Here is a 19,660-nt window from a genome sequence, read left to right on the forward strand (position 1 = left end):
AGTTCACAAACCTTAAGCAACGCAAATGGCCCGGCGACACGTAGAAAGACAATGTAACAGTACTTCCTCACAGGCGTGTAGTCTTGATCCTCCGCGAAGAATGCCCGATATCGTTGCAGCCGACCGAGTCACTGAGAGTCGCGGTGACTCTTCTCCCTCTGCGTATGCGTACAGGAGAAGAAAAACGAAATTGTGCATCGCAAGCCTGCAGATGACGACAGGTGCGACGTATCGGTCGGAAAATGCAAAACGGGTCGGAGCCCGAAGCCTTGCGCAGTTCCGATGCGGGGCTCGAGTACGATTCATCGCATCTGTTGTCATCTGCACGCGCACAATTTATTTAGCCGTGTCATGCATCTGGACTGCCCCCGGTGGCCAAGGGGCATAGAGCAGAAGGAGCAGCACAATTTCCATCCATCCATCCATTTTCTGTCCCGCTCCGTCCTCATCGCAGCTATCTGCGGGCGAGAGGCGGGGTACACCCCGAACCGCTCGCCAGCCAATCGCAGGGCACACGCATACAAACAAACAACCGTTCACACCTACGGGCAATTTAGAGTATTCAATCAACCGAGCACGCGTGTTTTTGGGACGTGGGAGGAAACCGGAGCGCCCGGAGAAAAGCCACGCAGGCGCGGCGAGAACATGCAAACTCCACACGGGCGGGGCCGGGATTTGAACCCCGCTCCTCAGAACTGTAAGGCGGATGTGCTGACCGGTCGCCCGCCGTACCAGACAGCACAATTTCCATTCAATTAAAAAATGGTCTATAATTGTGTCATGACTGAATGATTGTTTTGTGCATTGTGTAAGATATTACACATGGCCCAATGTTTTCCCGGCTCGGCTTTTTGGGGAGGCCGGAACGGATGAACCGCGTTTTGCCTTGATTTCAGACGCCGGTGTTTTGACTTGTTTTTCCCTCCAAAGGCCGCCATCGACTTCGTCGGGCTTCCGGCGCCGGCGGACGTGGCGAGGCGAGCTGGGCGCGGCGGGGCGGAGCCTGCTGGCCTTCTGGGCGGGGCTGACGCTAGCGTCGTTCTACGGCGCGACCGCGATCGTCCTCAAGGGGGCGCCGCTGTGGACGTGCGTGTACGGCACGCTCGCTGTGGCGGCCGTGGCGGCCTTCGGGATGGGCGCGTCCGCACGCGCGCGCGCCGCTGTCGTCATCATGATGCCGGCGCTCTGCTCGGGTCGGTATCCGGAGGGGCGGGGCCTCCTGCGGTGTGTGTGTAATAATGTATAGGAGGTTGACGATGTGGGTATGATCGTGTGAGTTTGGACGTGTGTGGGAGTGAGCATGTGCGTGTGCTCATATTTGTGTGACTGTGAATGTGTGTCTGTCTGTGCGCGCGCGCGCGTGTGTTCTTAGCTCACGGGCGCAACTTCCTGTTGTTGGTGAGCGCGTCGGTGCTGGTTTCGGGTCCGGTGGCCAACACGCTGGAGAATGCCGAACGAGCCGCCGCCAGCCTGCTCTGCGGCGCCGAGGCGGCGGCCAATCAAACGCGACAGCTGATGAGGAATGCGGCCACGCCCCTCCTGGGTAAGACGCACCCGCTCCGCAACGGCATCGCGCTCCAGCGTAGCAACACCGTGCGCGTTTGCGTGTGCGGCCTCGCAGCCGCGCTGGATCACATCCGCCAGATCGGCAGGAACGCCGCCGCCACGGCGACCAGAATCAACAAGCTGATTGGCTCGCTGAGCGACGCCGTCCGCCACGTTGGTAAGGAACGCGTCGTCATGCTGTGCGCGCGTGCGATGGTTTGCGTTTGTTGTTTATTTGTGCTTTTGTGTGCATAAATATGTGACCACGTGTGTCCACGTTTACCTTCATTCGTATCAGTGTGTACGTACGTGTACACCCGCGTGTGCAAGCGCACGTGCGGTACGTGTGATCGTGCGTGCGAGGTGTCTGTCGCGTGTCCTCAGGTCGTCTCTTTGCGTCCCCCAGCTCGCACTCTGAGGAACGTTCTTCACTTCCTGGCGGACATCAAGGACGTGTGCGACGACAAACTGGGTTCGTCGTACAGGAAGTGCCGCGCCGTCTTCGGCCGGGCCCGAGCCGACTGCGCCGCTCAGCTGGGCGACTTTGACTTTCTGTGCGACATCGTCAGGGACTTCACGTACCTCTGTGAGCTGTCCAAAGGTGCGTTCGCCGACCTCCTGCTGGAGCGTCTCGGTTGTAGTTGCGAAGGGGCGGGGACGGACAAGGGTGCGCCACAGAAGGATCAAAAAGCCAAACTCCCCAAAACAGTGGGATCAGGAAAACAAAAGAACCCTCCCTCCCTACGTACCCGCCTACCCGCCTACCTACCTGATGATGCTCGTCCTTCGCTGGCGAAAACGACCACGACTTCTTGTCTGCTCGTTGTGTGTCCGAAGTCGTCGAGCCCAACCCTCACCCTGAGGACACTGAATGGCTGCAGGTCCGCCAGGCACAGGTGACATTTGCTTTTGTCCGTTTACGCTGTTGCTGTCGCTTTGTAGCCAGACAAGCCAGAGCCGGGCAGAACGATCTTGTGCTGTGTCCTCCCGGGACTTGTCATTGATTCTACGCTACTTCGAGGAGGTCTTCAGGGATATGGTTTGCGACTCGCTGTAAAACTGTCTCTTCGGCAGTCTCCGGTCTGCCCACCTGAGTTGTAAGCGCTTCAGCGCAGCGTAAATGCCCTCCATTTCTGCCCTCTGGAGTCATTTTGCCATTTAATGCGCAGCAAGTTTCTGAGTCACTTCGCGGAAAGAGTTCAGCTCCTCGGCTTGCCGACTGCAAACCGTCTATGTTTCACAGGCGTACAGTAGTGAAGCTAGGACAACTGCACAGTAAACCTCGAGCTGTGTCCGCAGGCTGAATCCTCTCGACTCTCACACTTGGCCGGACTAGCCTCGGCTATCCCGTGGACGACGACCTCGTCGATGGTAACGGAGCGTGACGTAGGGTTGTCAAGAGAAACAAACTTCTCCGCCACCGTCAGCTTCTGTCCATTGAATGTAACGATGGGCTCGGGATAAGGGGAAGCAGGTGCAGGTCGGTGTATCATTTCAGTCTTATTGGGAGACCAAAGTCTACGCATCCCATGAAAAACAGGTCTGCAGTTCCCTGCACGTCCGACCGCGTACCAGCAATCAATGTGCAGTCGTCAGCAAGTAGCAGGACACAAACAGTGGAAGCCTCCACAAGTCGAACAGCTCACCATCAGTTCGTTAGCTGATTTACAAAAAAACGTGTGTGAAACGGGGGGAAGACAAAGACAAAAAACGGAACACCTAACTTCCCAACTTCCTTCCAAGGGACAGACAAGAGAAAGGAAAAAGAGCGGAGAACCAAAACCAAAACTTGATCAGAACAATCCAGTGCGCAATGATTTGTCCCAGTGTTAACACGTGCGTTTGGTTTGTTGTCTTTTAGCGCCCGTACTATTTTGCGCCATCCCGGAGTACGTCTCCAACCAACTACGGAAGCATCTGGCCGAACGTAAGTCCGTCTGTCTTTGAGCCCACGTCCCGGCCCCGTCCCTGACGACTCCCCCTCACGTTTAGCCGCTATCTCCGCCTTCCGCCGATTGCGGAGCCAGTTCGACTTCGACCTGTCGGTGTCGGCCGCCTCGGAGGCGGACGCCGACGTGAGTCGCTCGCTGCCGGAGTCCGGTCAGGAAATCCTGGACCTGCTGACCCGGGACTTCGGAGTCTTCGCTGAGCTCAGAGGACCGCTCGTGTGGGCGGGGCTCGTGCTTCTCGCCTGCTCCCTGATCAGGTGACCTCGACCCCTTCTGCGCCTGCCACACCCCCGGGCCGTGCTACGCGCGTGTCTGTAATTGTTTGTGCGTGTTTGTGCGCGCACGCGCAGGGCAGCGCGGTACCAGCACAGGTACTTGACGTGCTTGAATTACGACAACGTTTACATCAGCGCTCAGTTCGTAGCGCTGGACCGTCAGGTGACTTCAGAGGGCGGAGCTTCCGTCCTGCCGATCACGCGCAGAGAGTCACAGCTGTACATTAGGCCGCGTGAGTACACATCGCTGATTGCGCAGAAGCCCGCCCGTCGCTTCCTGATCGTCACTCGCTGTGGCCCACACTTCCCGTCCGTCACGTCCTGCGTGTCGCTCACTGCCGTCGCTTCCTGTTTCAGTGTCTCTGCGGCTCACGAGCGGCGAGTGTCGGGCGGCGCTGGTGGGCGCGGCCTGGGTGTCCAGGCATGCGCTGATGTCGGCTGTTCTGGTGGCTCTGGACTTCCTGGTCTTTTGGCTTCTGGATCAGGTGCACCGGCAGGTCCAGGGGGGCGTCGTGGCCAGAGGTGACCACATTTATACGTGGACATGTACTGTATGCTGCACATAGACCAGTCACGCTAGTTAACACATTACCCGATAATGACCGCTCATCAGCGCCGGAGGGGGAGGGGGAGGGGGGAACGGAGCGCCGCTCATGTACTGCGGAGGGGGCTCAGAGCGCTGATCTCCACATCGGGCCCGACATACTTTGTCGATCACGTCAAACGTTCTCGTCGTGTGACATAATCTATGACCGACGATTTGGCCCCGCGACGCCGAAATGAAAAGTCTAGCGTGTTTGATATTTTGGTTATCTTCTGTGTCGCGTGACATTTAAACGACAACTCTCCGACAGCGCACCTTGACGTCGACCAATAGGATTGCGTCTCGTGACCGGCGCATCGCCTCCCTTGCTTGCCGGTGCCAACATACTAGGGCGCCGTTGTCGACATTTATTCACGCGCACAAACCGATGTTGACCGAAGCTTCGGAGCATAATTCAACAGAGCGCCGGCACGTTTACGTCCAAACGTTAGTGATAGCACTACCTTGCTGGGCCGCATGACGTTTTGCTGCCCGCTTGCGAGCCGTATCGTATTAGAAGTAAGTGAACATAACTCAAGCGATCCTTGAATGAACAGCCCAAAACGTCCTCTCCCGAGCATTCCTGTGACACCGCACGTTTTGTTCGCCTCTTTCCCCCCCCAACATTGTCGTGGCAATCCATTGTTTGGCAACAGGTTGTTGTCGCCATGGTCATGGCTGTATCCAGTCGCGTTGACCGGTGACACATTTTCGAGTTCCCCCTCCCAGTCAGCGTTCGATTTAACGAGATAAAGTCCGGTGTTCGTAAAAGACGGGATGCGGTGGATCGGAATACACGTCCTGTATTGTTGCCACTGTGTGATTGAGATACGGCAAGATTTGATGGCAGCGGTTTGACGCAGTGCAATCGGGAAAGACCAAATGAGTCTTGTAGTCTGATCCAGGCATTAGTCACTGTGCGTTACTACACTGTGCTCCACATTATTATGCAAATATTTATCTCAAGTTTTCCTAAATAGTGAACACGAATAACAGTCGGCATAATTTTCAAGGCGGGGTACACCCTCCACCGCTTGCCAGCCAATCGCAGGGCACATAGAAACAAACAACCCTTCGCACTCGCACTCAACAGTCACGCCTACGGGCAATTTAGAGTCTCCGATTCATGCGTGTTTTTGGGATGTGGGAGGAAACCGGAGTGCCCGGAGAAAAGCCACGCGGGCACGGGGAGAACATGCAAACTCCACGCAGACGGGGCCGGGGGTTCGATCGTTTTTTCTCAACGAAAAAAGATTCGTTTTTCTGAACGAAACTTTCGCGAACGTAACAGTGGAGCGAGCGGGAAAGACGAGAGTGGTGGCAGAGAGAAGAGAGGGGAGGTTAGGGTACTGAGAGGGACGCAGTTGTCGGAGTTACGGCGCGAGCGGCATTTCACGCACTCTCCAAGATGGTCATCTTCTCCCGTTAAGTTTGTACCTTTTCTGTTCGGCGCTACATTAGCTTAGCTTAGCTCGCTAACTAACTTGACCGTGCGAGCTCGCCCGCAGCTCCGGTGACGGTGTCGATCCGGGTGAACGGCTCGGGCTACATGGCCGACATGATGCGCGACCTGGCGGCGTCCTTCAACGTCCTGCAGACGGGAAACGTCACGGTCATCAGCGAGAAGTGCCTGCTGACGCCGTCGGAACCCGACTACGCCGCCTACTTCGCCTTAGGTGCGCCGCCGCCGGCGCCGGCGGGCCAGGAAGTCGGCTTCTGACCCGCCCGCTCTGCGCTCAGGCTTCCTGTTGGGCGTGGCCCTGCTGGTGACGCTCGCCGGAGGGGCGGTGCAGCGATCGCGACGCCTCATCTGCGCCTACTTCCACCCCGAGACCGAAAGGGTAAACGCGCGCAAAAGAACGTGTCATTTGCGTGACGCGCCGGAAGGCGACGCAAACAAGTAGGATGCGCTGACCCCGCCCCAGTTCCCTTCCGGCCGATCCTCTTGCTGATGGCAAAGGACTTAACGGGTTTGATCACTAACGGTAAAGACACTGAATTTCCTTTTGAAAATGAAGGAATTTGGTTGATATGAGTGTTTGAATTATTGGCAGTTGTTAAACATCAAAAGGTCCTCATTGTTTCTAAGAATACAAATGACAAGGAAGTCATATTTTTCAAACTTTGACTGCCAAAATGTCTTTACCGTTAAGTGTCCCGAATGAAGTTTGATGTTTTGTGAAGATGCTCGTGATATTTTTGCATATATCAGATGTTTTTTTCCCTCCTGTTGCTTAATCTTGTTAGCCTAATAGCATAATTGCCTGTCACGCCGTGGATAGGAAAGGACAATCTTTCTGTCCTCCGCAAAGGTTGAATTGCGTCAACTGGACTTTTCTTGCTCGTTGAATTTATTGTGCTTTTTCTTGTTCCCCGAAAATGTTTGAAGATTTTCCCGACTTCGGCAATTACGCTATGAGGCTAACGGGATGCCTTTTCCGTGAAAACGAACACAAATGCATCTTAATGTCTTTACTGTTACTGAGAAATGGAATGGAAACGGGCCTGACGTCGGCTTCCTGTTTTCCTCCCCACACCATCAGGCGCGTATCCGCTTCCTTCGGCAACAGATCCTGGACGAGCGGCGGGCGACGGGAAGAGCGCTGGTGAGGGCGGCGGCCAGGAGACCGGCGGGAGGAGCCGGAGCCGGAGCCGGAGCCGGAGCCGGAGCCGGAGCCGGTCTCGGCCATCTCGGGGCTCTGTTGCGACGGTGCGTCAGTCAAATGCCCGCGCGAACCGATGAGCACTTGAGCTGTCGACCGACTTGTCAACGCGTGTGTCCGTCAGGCTACCAGGGGGAGGAGCTTACCGGTCTGACATTTGCGTGGCCTGCGGCGAGGGGGCGCGGTCTGCCGCCTTCGTCTGCGACGTCCCGCGGTGTCCAGGTAGATAGAGCGGTCGCTACGTCACGATTGAGCGGGAGGTCGGCCGCGCGCCGCGGCTGCGTGTCGGCGCGGTCGGGTCGCGCCATGTCGCTAACGGTGTCGTGTTGGCTAGTAACCATGGTAACCACCTGCTTTCAGTTTCCGGTCGTTTGTGTTCGCAGGCGTGTTTTGTAAGGCCTGTTTCAGCGGCGCGGGGAGGAAGTGTGGCGTCTGCGCGCGGCCGGCGACCTACCAGGAAGACAGCCAGGAGGAAGCGTGAGTCGCGCGCGACGACCGCTGCGAGAAAACCCCGAAAATACGGCAGAGAAGGGCCAAAAACACACAAACCGCGAAAAATACCAAATTGAGAAAACACTAAAAGCGGGAGAAACAGAGAATGAAAAAACGCTGCAATTTGAAAAATTCCAAAATGAGAAAAACGTGACAACAGCACAAAAAAGTAAGACAAACTGGTACAATTGAGAAAAACACAAACTATGAGAAGGACTGAGAAACATAAGATGAGAAGAAAAAAACAAGACAAATTGAAAAGGAGAGGAAACTATTTGGAAAAAAATGCTAAAAATGAGGAAAACGCTTGAAACAACAAAAACAGGTCAAACTGTCAAAACGCGAAAACGGCACCAAATGAGAAAAACACTCAAAATGAGAAAAGTGCTGGAACAGAAAACTGCTAAAACGCATCAAAACATTCAAATTGAGAAAAAAAGCATTCAACTAGAGATCAACACAAAAAAGGAGGAAACTGGCAAAATCAAAATGTAGAGTGAGAAAAGTTGGAAAAACGTTCAAATGAATCCAAATGGGAGAAAAGCACTGAAAATGAAGACGAAGAAGCCCCCAAAAGGAGATTGCAAAATGCTGAAAGTGGTTTGAGCCTTGTTGCGTTCCTGTGTGTGCGCCCGCGGCAGCGACTCGAGCGAGGACGACTCGGAGGACGCGTAGGAGGAGGAGCGCCCTGAGCCGCCGTCGGCGGCGTCCCGGTCGCAAAGCCTTTTCTCCTCCGCCGCCTCCTTCCTTCAGGACATCGGCAGCGGCCACGCTGACGAACTCTGACCTCATCGGCGATGTCAAATAAAGTCATTTGAATACAGAGTAACCCTTTGTCTCCTTCCTTTGACACGTGACCTGCTCGCAACGCAAACGCCGTGGGTTCATGTCTGAAAAGCATTTCAGCAAGCTCACAAATGCACGAAACGTCCGTTCCGCTTCGAGTACGCCTGAAACCTGCTGAAAAGCCTTCCCAATCACACCTGCAATCCCCTTCAAGCACGCCCGAAACACACGTCCGATACCTGAAACGGGCGCGAGCCGTGCTGCTTCGAACACGTCTCGAACCCAATTCGAGCGCGGGCCTGAAATGGGCTCCGAACACGCCGGAACATGCAAACGCACGGGAGGAAGATGAGCGGTCACACGATGAAGGTACTGCAAGCTTTATTGGAGGACATCGCCGACACGCACGCCCCCGCGACCTATGACCTCGGCCACCTGTCACGTGACCGGTTTACAAGTTAGCAGATAGCAGGCGTCGTCGTTCCTTTCAGCGTAGCCGTTAGCGTTCGCCGTTGGCCGCTTAGCCGCAACCGCTCAGAATTCCGAGGCTTCGGAAGCCGGCCTCGCCTCGCAGGCGGCACGTGCGGTCGAGCGAGAGCCGAAGGGAGCGGAATTCTCAACGCGTGGAGTGGCGTGACGGCGGTCGAGAAGAGAGTCCGGGGAAGCGGAGCGGACCGTGCGCACGGCAACGCGTGGAGCCTTTCCGGCGAGGAGGCGTAGCGGTTTCCGCTTTGCCTCGTTTTCACGCCGTCTGACAGAAAAAGAAACCTCATTGTGGAAATGCGCGATGACGTGGGCTTGTGTCATTTGGCACGGCTATATTCAGTCGTTCGATGCTGATACTTTTCAAGGTTGAAATTTCATCAAAGGTGATGACTTTTTAAAGAGTCGCCCGCCAACATCGCTTTTAGTTTCAAAATGTTTCGCACGTCGTCAGGTTCGACGTGTTCGCCCGGCGACCGAACGTCGGCACACCCCCTAACCCCAAACGCGGAAGTGCTGCGTGCGTAGAGTGAGAGCGAGCGCTGAGCTTAAGGTCGTTTTGCGACCGTTCCGTTGGAGAAGGCGAACGCGCTGACCGACATCAACTGGGAGTTACCTAATCTGTCGGGAGCGGGAGCTGGAGCGGGGGCGGGGGCGGGGGCGGGGGCTCGTCGGTCAGTCGGCGGCGCTGTCGATGGACTTTTCTGCGGAGTTGGGGTTGAGGTACTCGAAAGCCTTTTGGCTCTGCGAAACTAACTGCTTGAGCGGCGTGAGGATGAGCTCGGTGGCGGACGGGCGGCGTCGGGCGCCGTCCGCCTCCGAGTCCTGCTTCAGGCTGGAGCGGCGGCCCGAGGCGGCGGGGTCGGGGCCCGGGCCGCGGACGGCCCTGGAGAAGAGACTCTTGCGCCGGCGAGGACGTCCGTCCATGGCCTTCAGGAAGAGGCTGTTAGCCGAGCCGCGGCGGGACGAGCGGAAGTCCTCCCGGTTCAGGAAGTCCTCCACCTCTTTGTCGGACGGCTGCCGGAGCTGACCCGCGAAACACAGAAGAGGGAGGTGGACGACGGTTTACTTAGCATTCGCTTAGCGTCAGCGGGAACACAAAGAAAAAAGCCGAAGGCCTCGCTTCGTCTCGCCGAGCTTGGCCGAAAGATCGTGAACACCTTAAACGTGTCTCCTACGCTTTTTTTTTTTACGTATGCTGCAATCAAACCTAAACATTTCCGAAATCGATTCGTAAGACTCTGTCACCGCCACCGGCAACTATGCGGTAATCAGTCAAATAAAGATGAGCCGAGCTTATCGAAAGGGGTGAAGCGCGGTGAAAGAGAACAGAAGCGTGCTTCAAACATGGCAGAATAGGATTTGAGCGTGTAAAACGCAAACACTCCACGTCAAACATGCTTCATCTGAATCCATCCGAAGCGCCCGCAACCCGCCGATGTGAGTGCGGCCTATCCCGAAAGCGCACTCACCGCGTTGTAGAGCGGCGTGGCGTTGACGACGAGTTGCACGAGGATCTCGGAGAGCTCCCGAAGATCCCCGAGGAGCCGCCGGACCTGAAACGGGAGCTCTCGGATGTCCCGAGCGGGACGGAGCTCCGCCAGCGCGAGGGCTTGATCCCGAAGGCGGCCCAGGCTCAGCTCCCTCAGGCTCTCTGCGCGGTACACCAGCGCCACCAGCAGCCTCTGCAGGGACCGCAGCAGCCGCGCCAGCAGATCCAGGACGGCCCCCGGCCCCACCTGCGGGGGGCGACAGTGAATGGGGCGAGGCGACCGCTCCGAATGTCCGCAGTCTCGCCTCGATTGTCCCCCGTTTCCTCGCTTTTGGCGGCAGCACGCTTCACCCTTGGCGACCACGCCGCGTTTTGGTCGTTCAATGAAAGGAATATGATACGAGATACAGTAGAGTGGAGCCTCAAAGCAGAGGGGGGACCAAGTCGTTGCTTTGCAAGTCTCACGTCTTTGCCCTCCAGTCCCGAGTCAAGTCCCAAGTCCCAGACATTGAAACAGGACTCGCGACTGGACAGCCGAGCTTCAGACTTCGCAAGGACCCGGGACTTGAGGGCAAAGACTCGAGACGGACTTGTGACTCGGTCCCACCTCCGCCTCGAAGCTCGATTAGAGGGTCGCGGTTTCCCGTTGCCGCGCTCGACGTGCGGCAACGGGAGTCGCCGACTGTCCTTTTTTCCGCTTTTGGGTTCGCTCGCAGCGAAAGTACAGCTATCTGCGTTTTGTGCTCACGTTCTCCGTTTTTGGGTGCAGGCGCTTTGCCGAATGTCTTTTCTTCTGACCACGGCTCCGGAGAAAGCGAGCAGATTCGGTCCGTCCGTCAATTCAAGCGTGAAACATTCTATTCGATGAGGTTCTCGCTCGTGTACGTAATCACACGTGACACACGTGATGAGATGATGCAATTCAACGAGAACATCGATGTCATGGTAATTCACGACGCGAACGGGAGAAAATGTGTCATTCAATTTAGTTACAATTGAAACATTTGTTTCCACATCACCTCCGCTTGCGATCGGCGACCCTCGCGATTGGCCCTTTGTGATTGGCTCTTTCTGGTCGTGCGCCATTCTGCCCGAGCTAGTCTCCAACGTGACGTACCTTTCCGAATAGCGCCGCCTTGTGGTGAAATCTATGACTTTGTCCGGGATTTTGAAAAGGTTCGGCTCATAGTTGCCCTTTTGAACGCAAAAAGAAACACTTTCATCTTTCTTAGTTGGCACTTATTGATCTGGGTTGGCATGTGAAACGAAATTCTCGGTACGATATGATATATTATTAATGATTACATATTGTCGAAATTAGTTTTCAACATGCTGCACACGTATAGTTAAAACATATAAATATAAACGACAGACATTCTTGGGACCTATTTACATTTCATCATGTTTTGTTATGAGTTTCATATTTGCGCAAAATAACGATCTATGGTTTGAATTCACTTTTTGTGGGAATCCTCCAAGGGTCCTGTTGAGGCATTCATTCAAAATGAAGAAACGTTTTACCTTGAACGAGTCGCACTCCTACTTTCCATTTTCAACAGGGAAACTTCCAAAGTCATGTCCTCAACACTGCCTATTACTACTGGATGTTCCTACACTGTACAATACGGCAGAGTGAAATTCGGGGTACTTTGGGCGAACGGCACAAATTCAACACATCTGTCAAGGTCGCGTCGCCAGCGTGAGCCCGGCATTAGCATTAGCGTAGCACGTACCGCTTGGACGGCATCCCCCAGGGTTCCGGACGCGTCCTCCAGCTGTTCTCGGACCTCGACCGCGCGGCGGTAAAGCTGCAGGCCGATGCTGAGGAGGAGGCCGCGGACCCGCGTCCACGCGCCGGGCTCGTCGTCGTCGTCTTCGTCCTCGTACTCCCGAACCCTCGTCTCCCACTCGCGACCTCGACGTGCCACACGACACGCGTCAAGGCCCGTAATGACCGAAAAGTTCCTTTCCCCAAAACAACCTCGACATTTTCACAGGGGGGCTCTTTGCGGGTACGTGCGCGAAGCGCAGCACCCGGCCAACGGCGAGAGAGCCCAGATGCAAATCCCCTCGCCCTCGTCATCGCAGTGCGTCCGGACTCGGGCGAAGCAACGAAGCAACGAAGCAACGCGGCTGACGCTAGTTAGCCGGGGTGTGTCGTTAGCACTTCCAGCTGCTTGTATTTTATTTTGCTGTATTTTTCATCGAAAAGAACGCAAATCATCTGCTTTGTGTGGAGGAAATGCAAGTGTCAGTAGCAGCTTTCGACGAATCGACTCTGTTGTAAATCCAAACCAGCGGTACAGTACATTTGAGTGTCGTCTCGAAAATGATCATTTTGGCTCGTGAGACGGGAAGTAGCATGTTTGGCATTCTACTCTCGATTTTTTTTCATGTTATTTCATGACACGATTTACGTGCCATAGATATTCGAATCGGATTTTCTGTATCTGGAGAACCGTTGTCACAAATCTTTGTCAGCTATCGCCAATTCACCATCCCTCCCCCGGAGGAAATCAGTGGGAATTGCAACTTTGTTTCCTTGTGTGACTCCTGTTAAAGTAAGATCAAGTGGATGTAAAACGTCTCTGAACACGAACACAAACTCTTCTGTTAGAAAGCATAAAAAGCCTACTAGAACATCCGAACTTTATTTGGGGTTAGTCAGAGGCACTTTAAACGTGTGCTGACTCCCATTTAACAATTTGAAAAGATTTTGGATGGAATTCATTATTTTGAACGTGAAAAGGTAAAAACATTTGAAGAGTCTGAACGTGATTGGTTAATTGTTGCGAAGAGGGTGTGCACCCTTGTGCAACCACAGTTTTCAGTTGCTTATTTTGACTTACCCTCGAGAAAGGTTTCTTCTGCAAATTGCCGCATTGTACAGTTTATCGGTCACATTCATGGTGAAAAAAGTTTTGTAATCTTCAGATCACAACAACCTGACAGTTGAACGAGGGTGTGTCGACTTTTTATATGCGCTGGAAAGAAATCTCCGAGGCCTACGCTCGCCACGAAAGGCGTCGCGAACATCACGGGCCGAGTCGGACCGAAACGTGGAGCTCGAAACGCGGCAAGCGTCGTCACTCACGGAGCGTGGGCGGTAGCGGCATGTAGTAGGCGCCGGCGTTCTCCAGGCGGCCCAGCACGTCGTCCAGACCCGACGAGGCGGCGCGTCCCACCTGCGAGTCCTGCAGCTGCCTCGCCGCCGCCCAGGCGGCGTGAGACAGACGCTCCATCTGGTCCAGGGCTCCGTCCAGCCCGTCCGCCACCCACAGCTGCATGTCGTCCAGAGTCAGGAAGAAGGCGTCCTTCAGGTGAGCCGCCACCTGCGCGGGACGCAGCGTTACCAACGGCGACGCACGCCTACCGACGCGGGGGCGCTCCCTATTGACAAGAGTCTATGGCGACTCGGCCATATCGAGGACAGGGTATCCCCTCTATCGGGGTGGTCCCGCCGGCCGCCTATTCAGGGCCTCCGAACTGTTACGGCCGCGCTTGACTCGGCGCGTCGCAGTGCGCAGATACGCGCAATTGAAAAAGCTTTTTCCTCCGCTTGTTATTTGGTTGGGTCAGGGTGTGTAGACCGGGACCGATCTCCGTAGCGGTATATATTGCCTTTATGTGTGTTTTACGATACCGTAGGACAACGGATAAAATGTGGCCACTGAGCTAACGCCGGCACATGCACATGGATGCTTTTTGGGCCGATATGTTGAATATGGTGCATATTCCTAATCACAAATCAATCACGAATCAAATCCACAGACGATCGGTAGGAAAGGCCCCAGAGTCCTTCTTTGTTCGGCAAAATACGTTCAGCTCTCCAGTTGATGTGGCCTGAGCGTGTCGCTGCGTTCGGAATCATTCGCTCATTCCCTAATCGCGACCGAGGGATTAGGGCGTGGCGAATTAGTCAACGCTCGCCGCCGCTGCCAAAGAGTCGCGCACAGGACGGGACAACACCGAGAAACAAGATTCCAACCTCGTCGGTGGACTGGTTGAGGATGGGGAAGGTCCTTTCCAGCTGGTCCAGACCCGCCAGAGCAAAACTGTTGGCCACCTCGACTGAAGACCACAAAACAGGAAGTGTGTCACGCAAACGCAGGAAGAAGCACAAGATAACCCCACGATGACACCTTAGCTCACATGCGAGAGTCGCTAAACAGCAGTAGCAGTCGCTGTGGGGCAGGAGTGTTAGCGTTAGCTCAAGGATTTAGCAATACGACAGTTGGCCAGTGAAGAGCGTGACCGAATTGTGTGCGTGAAATTGGTCGGCAGAAACTTTGAACGCTTCCTAGACGAGTGGCTGAGAAAGACGCGTCATTCCCAAAGATTCCGTCGAACCGCGATTTGCCTGACCAAAGCGCCGTGACCGACCGATGGGACCCAAATCCGGCCGCCCGACCTGACTCGTATTCGCGCAATACAGGAAGTGTTAATCATTCCGTTTCCGACGGTGGACAAGTCGTGACGTGGATTTGCCTAGGCTCCCGTCCCATTTGTCGCTCTATCGGCACAATCGAAGGTGAAATATCAGCGAAGGTAATGCGGGCATCGAGTATTGAAGAGTGACATGCAAGTTGCGATCTAACGGGAGCTGAATCTTCCGTCGTTGCTTTGTGCCTATTCTGAAAAATATAAAGATTAAATCGAAATAACATCCATCCATGCATCCTCACGAGGGTCGCTGGCGGGGGACACCCTGAACTGGTGGCCAGCCAATCGCAGGGCAACAAATACACACGCATTCATTCGCACTCACATGCACGCTTACGGACAATTTAGAGTCTTCAGTTAACCTCGCGTGCACGTTTTGGGAATGTGGGAGGAAAGCGGACGACGCACGGATGTCGTTAGCATTACCTTGGCGATGTGGCAACGGGTGTGCGGCGGTGTTGGCAGTCGCTTTGTGAGCGTTAGTAAATTGTCAGGGATTTAGCATTGGGGCTCGTCTTCATGTTTGTTCAATGATTTAGCGATCAGGGATGTCGTTAGCGTTACCTGGGGCATTTAGCAATTAGCATTAGCTCAAATGTAGTCGTATTTTGCGTGATTTAGCATCAGCTGAGACACGAGCCTGGTACGCACTCTGAGGCCCGAGGGTCTGCGCGAGGGGCTCGGCGCTGCTCAAGGCCGCCACGGAGGCGTTCCGGACCCCCGCCTCGGCCACGCCTCCCACCAGGCCCAGCAGCGGGTAGCGACTTTTGGCCTCCGAGTACACCGAGGTCAGCGACTGCAGCGCCGAGCGGACCAGGGGAAGGTGCGACACCCTTAGCGCCGCACTCATCTGAACACACGTGAAAGAAGGTTTTTGCGGCTGACAGGTGAGGCCCCGACCGACACTCCCGGGCCCCGCCCCCCGCCTCACCTCGTGACCGTGACGAGCAGACATGTCGTCTCTTTCCCCAAATCTGAGAGCACACAAACACAGAGCGAGGAAGGAAGTCGGTACATTTGATTTCCAGAAGACTTGAGGTTGCGAATCAGTTCAATCTGACATTCAGGAGGGATTGAATCCCCCTTTATGTGGCGCCACCACCGCATCGGTGCAATTACACAAACCATCAATACTCCAAACAAAAAGGCAACATAACGGCATGCGTGCAACTGCGCCAAGTACGGGGCGAGCACTTCACACTCGATATTTATCGAATACAGTCGTAGTGCTTTTCCGCCATCGGTCTATTTCGTTATTCACGGGTTCACGGTGAAGGGAATATAGAATACTTTATATTCTAATATGTAATTCTAACTAGTTTGGAAGAGAATGTGTATTGGAGTATAGGAGTATACTGCAGGAAGGCCCCCAGCGGCGGGTATGTGGCCCCCATCCGGGGGTATTTGGAGACAGATGGCAAAGAAGAAAGGAACTGCGGGGAGCCACTATAAACATCGAATGCAGGAGACATCGGCAGGCGACGTCTGGACCCAGATCAGATAGTCATCATTTGGCCGAACAACGATGACGTCAGATTACGGACCAATCGGACGACAGCGATTCCACACCGGCCTGTTTGAAACATTGTACAAGTCTGGGGGAGAGTCAGATAGTTTGGTTCTACGACTGTATCTGCTAAGAATAAGTTAGGGTAGTTACGAACCCAGAGCTCTGCAAAATGTATAGACTCCTCTGTCAGGAATAAATTGGTTGCTTTTGATACATTGTTGTGAACGACGTTCGTTCACGAAAACGAACACGCTTGGAACCACGGAAGTTAGGGGATTTTAAAACACAGGTTCCTTCAACGGCAATCGGGGACACTCCGATTGCGAGGGGACGAACTGAAGAAAGATCGTTTGTGGTTCACGTGCAGCAAAGTTCGGAAAGAGGTCGGAGGTGCAAAACAGCAGGAGCGGCTACGACCCTATCGGCGGGTTCATCACCGGATCGCATGTGACGCTGGGGTTTCCCGGCGTTTCTGCCAAGACGGCGGAGGGCGACAATCGATCCTCGGCCTTGACTCCTACGTCTGCGCGGCGGCGCCGTGGGGCGGTCAGCTGCTTTTGGCACGACACGTCAATGTTCCGCCGTCAAACCGCCGTGGAAATCGTCCTCTTTGGCGGACGCTCACGCGCGCACAAACGACTCTTTCGAGCTCGCCGGTGGCCCGCGGCGGCGCCGTCACGCGGTGGCCGGCGATGACGTCTTTGCTGGCGTCGACGTTGACGGGCGAGCGGTCGAGGGCGGCACCTTCACGATGTGGGAGGCAGCTCGGTGATTTTGCTAGTGAATATCTCGATTTCCGTCTCAAAGGAGAATCCTATTTGCCCGTCGGAGACGACCTCATTTCCGTCCGCTCTCAGTCCAAAAATGGGACCCGAAAGTTCCGCGATGAACTGAGCAGACACTTTGAAGCCATCGTCTCGGCTCGCTGCTCACCGTGCATGCCACCGCCCGCGCTCTCCCTTCCAGCACTTTTATGAACCCCCCCGGTTCGATTTTCTTTTCTATTTTGCGCCGCAAATGATTGGAACACTCTGCAACAAATAATCAAAGTCACCTCAGTCGTCCCAATATCACCGTTTCAAAAGTTAGTCGGGGGAACCGTGCACCATTGCTGGAACTGTTCGGAGCCTCTTTTGAACCTTTTCTTTACCACCTACCTAAATGTAATGCCTTTTATGTAACTACATCACGATGTACACTTTATTGTGTATGTATTTGTATTTACTTTTATTTTGCTCTGCTGTCTGCAGCCAAGTTGGCGTGACAAACGACATTTTGTTCTTACCGGAATTCGTAAAGGTTAGGTACACGAAATAAATGAATAAACCAAGTAAAACAGCTAGAACAAGTGCAGAACAAAAGAAGAAAGAAAAGACGGCCCCCTGGCTGCCTACGAACGTGCTCAAACGCCAAAGGAACGGCGCCGCGCCTCGCCGTGTCGGCCCCCCAAAAGTCCATCCTTCCGTTGTTGTTCTCGTGAGGGCACCTGGAGACGATCGCAGCTGAATTTGGGCGAGAGGCGTGCCACGCCCCGGACCGGTCGCCGGCCACTCGCAGGGCACATACGGACAAACGATCGTTCACGCGCACGCCTGAGGACAATTTGTTTGTCTTCAATTAAGCTCACGTACTAATTTGTTTTTCGGAGAAAAGCTACGCGGGCACGGGGAGGAGATCGTGCGAGCTCCAGACGGGATTTGAACCCGGAACCCCAAAAGTGAGAGCCGCATATGTTAACGACTATCTCTGCGTGCTGTTGAGCTAAAGAGTAAAAAAAAGTCAATAAAAGGAAATAAATCAAGAGGAATACATCACAATTCAAAAGTAGACAGTAGAGTGTTGTTGTTGTTTTTTTTATGCCCCTCGAAAAGGAGGGGCGGAACGGGGGGGGCCAAGTTAGCTGGCGCCTCTTGACAACGCTTGTATAAGGAGGAGACGGCTGTTGACGCCCCACGACACCCGTTTAGATGCCCCCCAGATGAGTTGAACGCACGGGGCTGTGCACCCTCCGCCCCCCCTCGCACGCCACTGAGACAGTCTGACCTGAAATTCAAGTTGGTGATGATCGATTGGTCGGTCCTCAAGAAGGCAAGCAAGAAAGAAAGCGAGATGGAAGGCCTCACCCCATCGGAGAGGCTGCACTGGCGAAGAGGACCACGGGCGGCGGGCGCAGCGGATTCGAGATGCAGACAAGCGGCGGCGGTGTGACGTGCCGGCGATGCGCGAGAGGCGCTTTTAAGGAGGACCTCTGCGACGCGGTCGGACCCCACGCGCCGTGACGTCAGCGGCTCGCCGCATGAATCGATTCTTTCTTGCCAGCCCGCAAACGCTCATCTCATCCGCTTCTGTTCCCAACAACTTCCCCGCTTCCTGCGTGAGTCCTCAAAGTGAAGTGAAGCTTGTTTCCGCTGAGGAAAAAATGTGATCATTCGGATGCTTCAATTGCAAGAACGGAACGACAACTGGTCAAGTCGTTCGTGGCATGAATCATTTCTTTTCATCGGTGATGATGCGGCCTCAGGCGCACACGTCATAGCCCAGATGTGAGGAAGACGGACGGGGGTTTGCCGCAGCACGTACTCGCCGGAAATTCCAGCAGCTCCTTCAACGTCGGCCTCCCTGACCGCTTCTGGTCTTCGCAGGTTTTCGCCCACCCTCTTTTCCTTGCGACTTCTTTGAAGAATGAGATCCCTCTGACTCTGTGGAAATTCATTGCAGAGCTCGACTTGCTGGAAGAAGTTACTGTAAAAATGTCAGGAAAAGGCTGCGAGAACATCAGAGGCCCTTGAAATGTGCGCTGTGCGTTTGAATGTGATGCCTTCATTCTGAACACAGCCACATTATTTATGAGAGGCTGTGCACCGTCGGTCTCAGTTGTTTGTTTTTATTTCCCCTCTCCAAAAGATTGACTTTTTTATTTCAGTCGGCTTGTACAGGTTAGAAGTGTAAAAAGTTTTCAAATGATTTCTCATGGCCTCGTGTTTTCACATCTGACACATCTGACGTGTGCCACCATAACGCACCATAACGCACACGTCCGCTTTATGGTGACGTCATCGTGCAGTTGTTCGGAAACTGCGATTTGCACAAACCGTGCGCCTCCGACGAGATGATGTGAAACCAAAGTTTGCGTCGGGAGTCGACGGCGGCTCACGTGAGCTCGTCTTCGTGCCGCCGCCGAGCTGACAGGAAGTCGAGCCTTATGCCCTCAAATTGGCCTGAAGCGGCTTCCTGTGAAACACGACTCAGCTTTTGCAGCCACAGTGAACTCAATTGATCAAAGTCTGCTGCTGCGATTCCCCAAATCCCTCCCAAGTTGGAAACGTTTGCGACCATTCTCGCGCTTGTCGAATGCGGCGCATACTGTGACGTGACGTCCGTGTTTTGGAGGCAATTTTGTATCGCGTAACATTTCAAGCTCACCGCTTACGTGAGGCTT

General features: G+C 54.4%; 2 protein-coding genes across 6 annotated transcripts; one reads left to right on the forward strand and one right to left on the reverse strand.

Moving 5' to 3' along the window:
• Window positions 1-1,275: 1,275 nt before the first annotated feature.
• Window positions 1,276-8,326, forward strand: dcst2 (DC-STAMP domain containing 2). Of its 4 annotated transcripts, none has more exons than XM_061696474.1 (12): window positions 1,276-1,543; window positions 1,622-1,723; window positions 1,952-2,146; window positions 3,407-3,472; window positions 3,538-3,751; window positions 3,845-4,002; window positions 4,127-4,291; window positions 5,861-6,028; window positions 6,093-6,193; window positions 6,896-7,237; window positions 7,399-7,492; window positions 8,149-8,326. In XM_061696474.1, the coding sequence occupies exons 1-12, from the start codon at window positions 1,333-1,335 to the stop codon at window positions 8,313-8,315; spliced, it is 1,983 nt and encodes a 660-aa protein (XP_061552458.1). In that variant the 5' UTR covers window positions 1,276-1,332; the 3' UTR covers window positions 8,316-8,326. The 4 variants fall into 4 exon arrangements, with proteins under 4 accessions (XP_061552458.1, XP_061552459.1, XP_061552457.1 ...); XM_061696475.1 differs by having other exon boundaries at window positions 1,276-1,723; window positions 6,896-7,062; window positions 7,140-7,237; window positions 8,149-8,258; XM_061696473.1 differs by having other exon boundaries at window positions 1,276-1,723.
• Window positions 8,327-8,596: 270 nt separating this feature from the next.
• Window positions 8,597-18,413, reverse strand: plin6 (perilipin 6). 2 transcript variants are annotated; one of them, XM_061696481.1, is made up of 8 exons: window positions 18,265-18,340; window positions 15,643-15,685; window positions 15,363-15,561; window positions 14,257-14,339; window positions 13,363-13,600; window positions 12,002-12,183; window positions 10,249-10,515; window positions 8,597-9,802 (listed from the first exon to the last, which is right to left on the reverse strand). In XM_061696481.1, exons 2-8 carry the CDS (start codon window positions 15,664-15,666, stop codon window positions 9,452-9,454), a joined length of 1,344 nt encoding a protein of 447 aa, XP_061552465.1. In that variant the 5' UTR covers window positions 15,667-15,685; window positions 18,265-18,340; the 3' UTR covers window positions 8,597-9,451. The 2 variants fall into 2 exon arrangements, with proteins under 2 accessions (XP_061552465.1, XP_061552464.1); XM_061696480.1 differs by lacking the exon at window positions 18,265-18,340 and adding an exon at window positions 18,345-18,413 and having other exon boundaries at window positions 8,598-9,802.
• Window positions 18,414-19,660: the final 1,247 nt, after the last annotated feature.

Source organism: Phycodurus eques, chromosome 14, assembly GCF_024500275.1.
Source record: "Phycodurus eques isolate BA_2022a chromosome 14, UOR_Pequ_1.1, whole genome shotgun sequence".
NCBI lineage: Eukaryota > Metazoa > Chordata > Actinopteri > Syngnathiformes > Syngnathidae > Phycodurus > Phycodurus eques.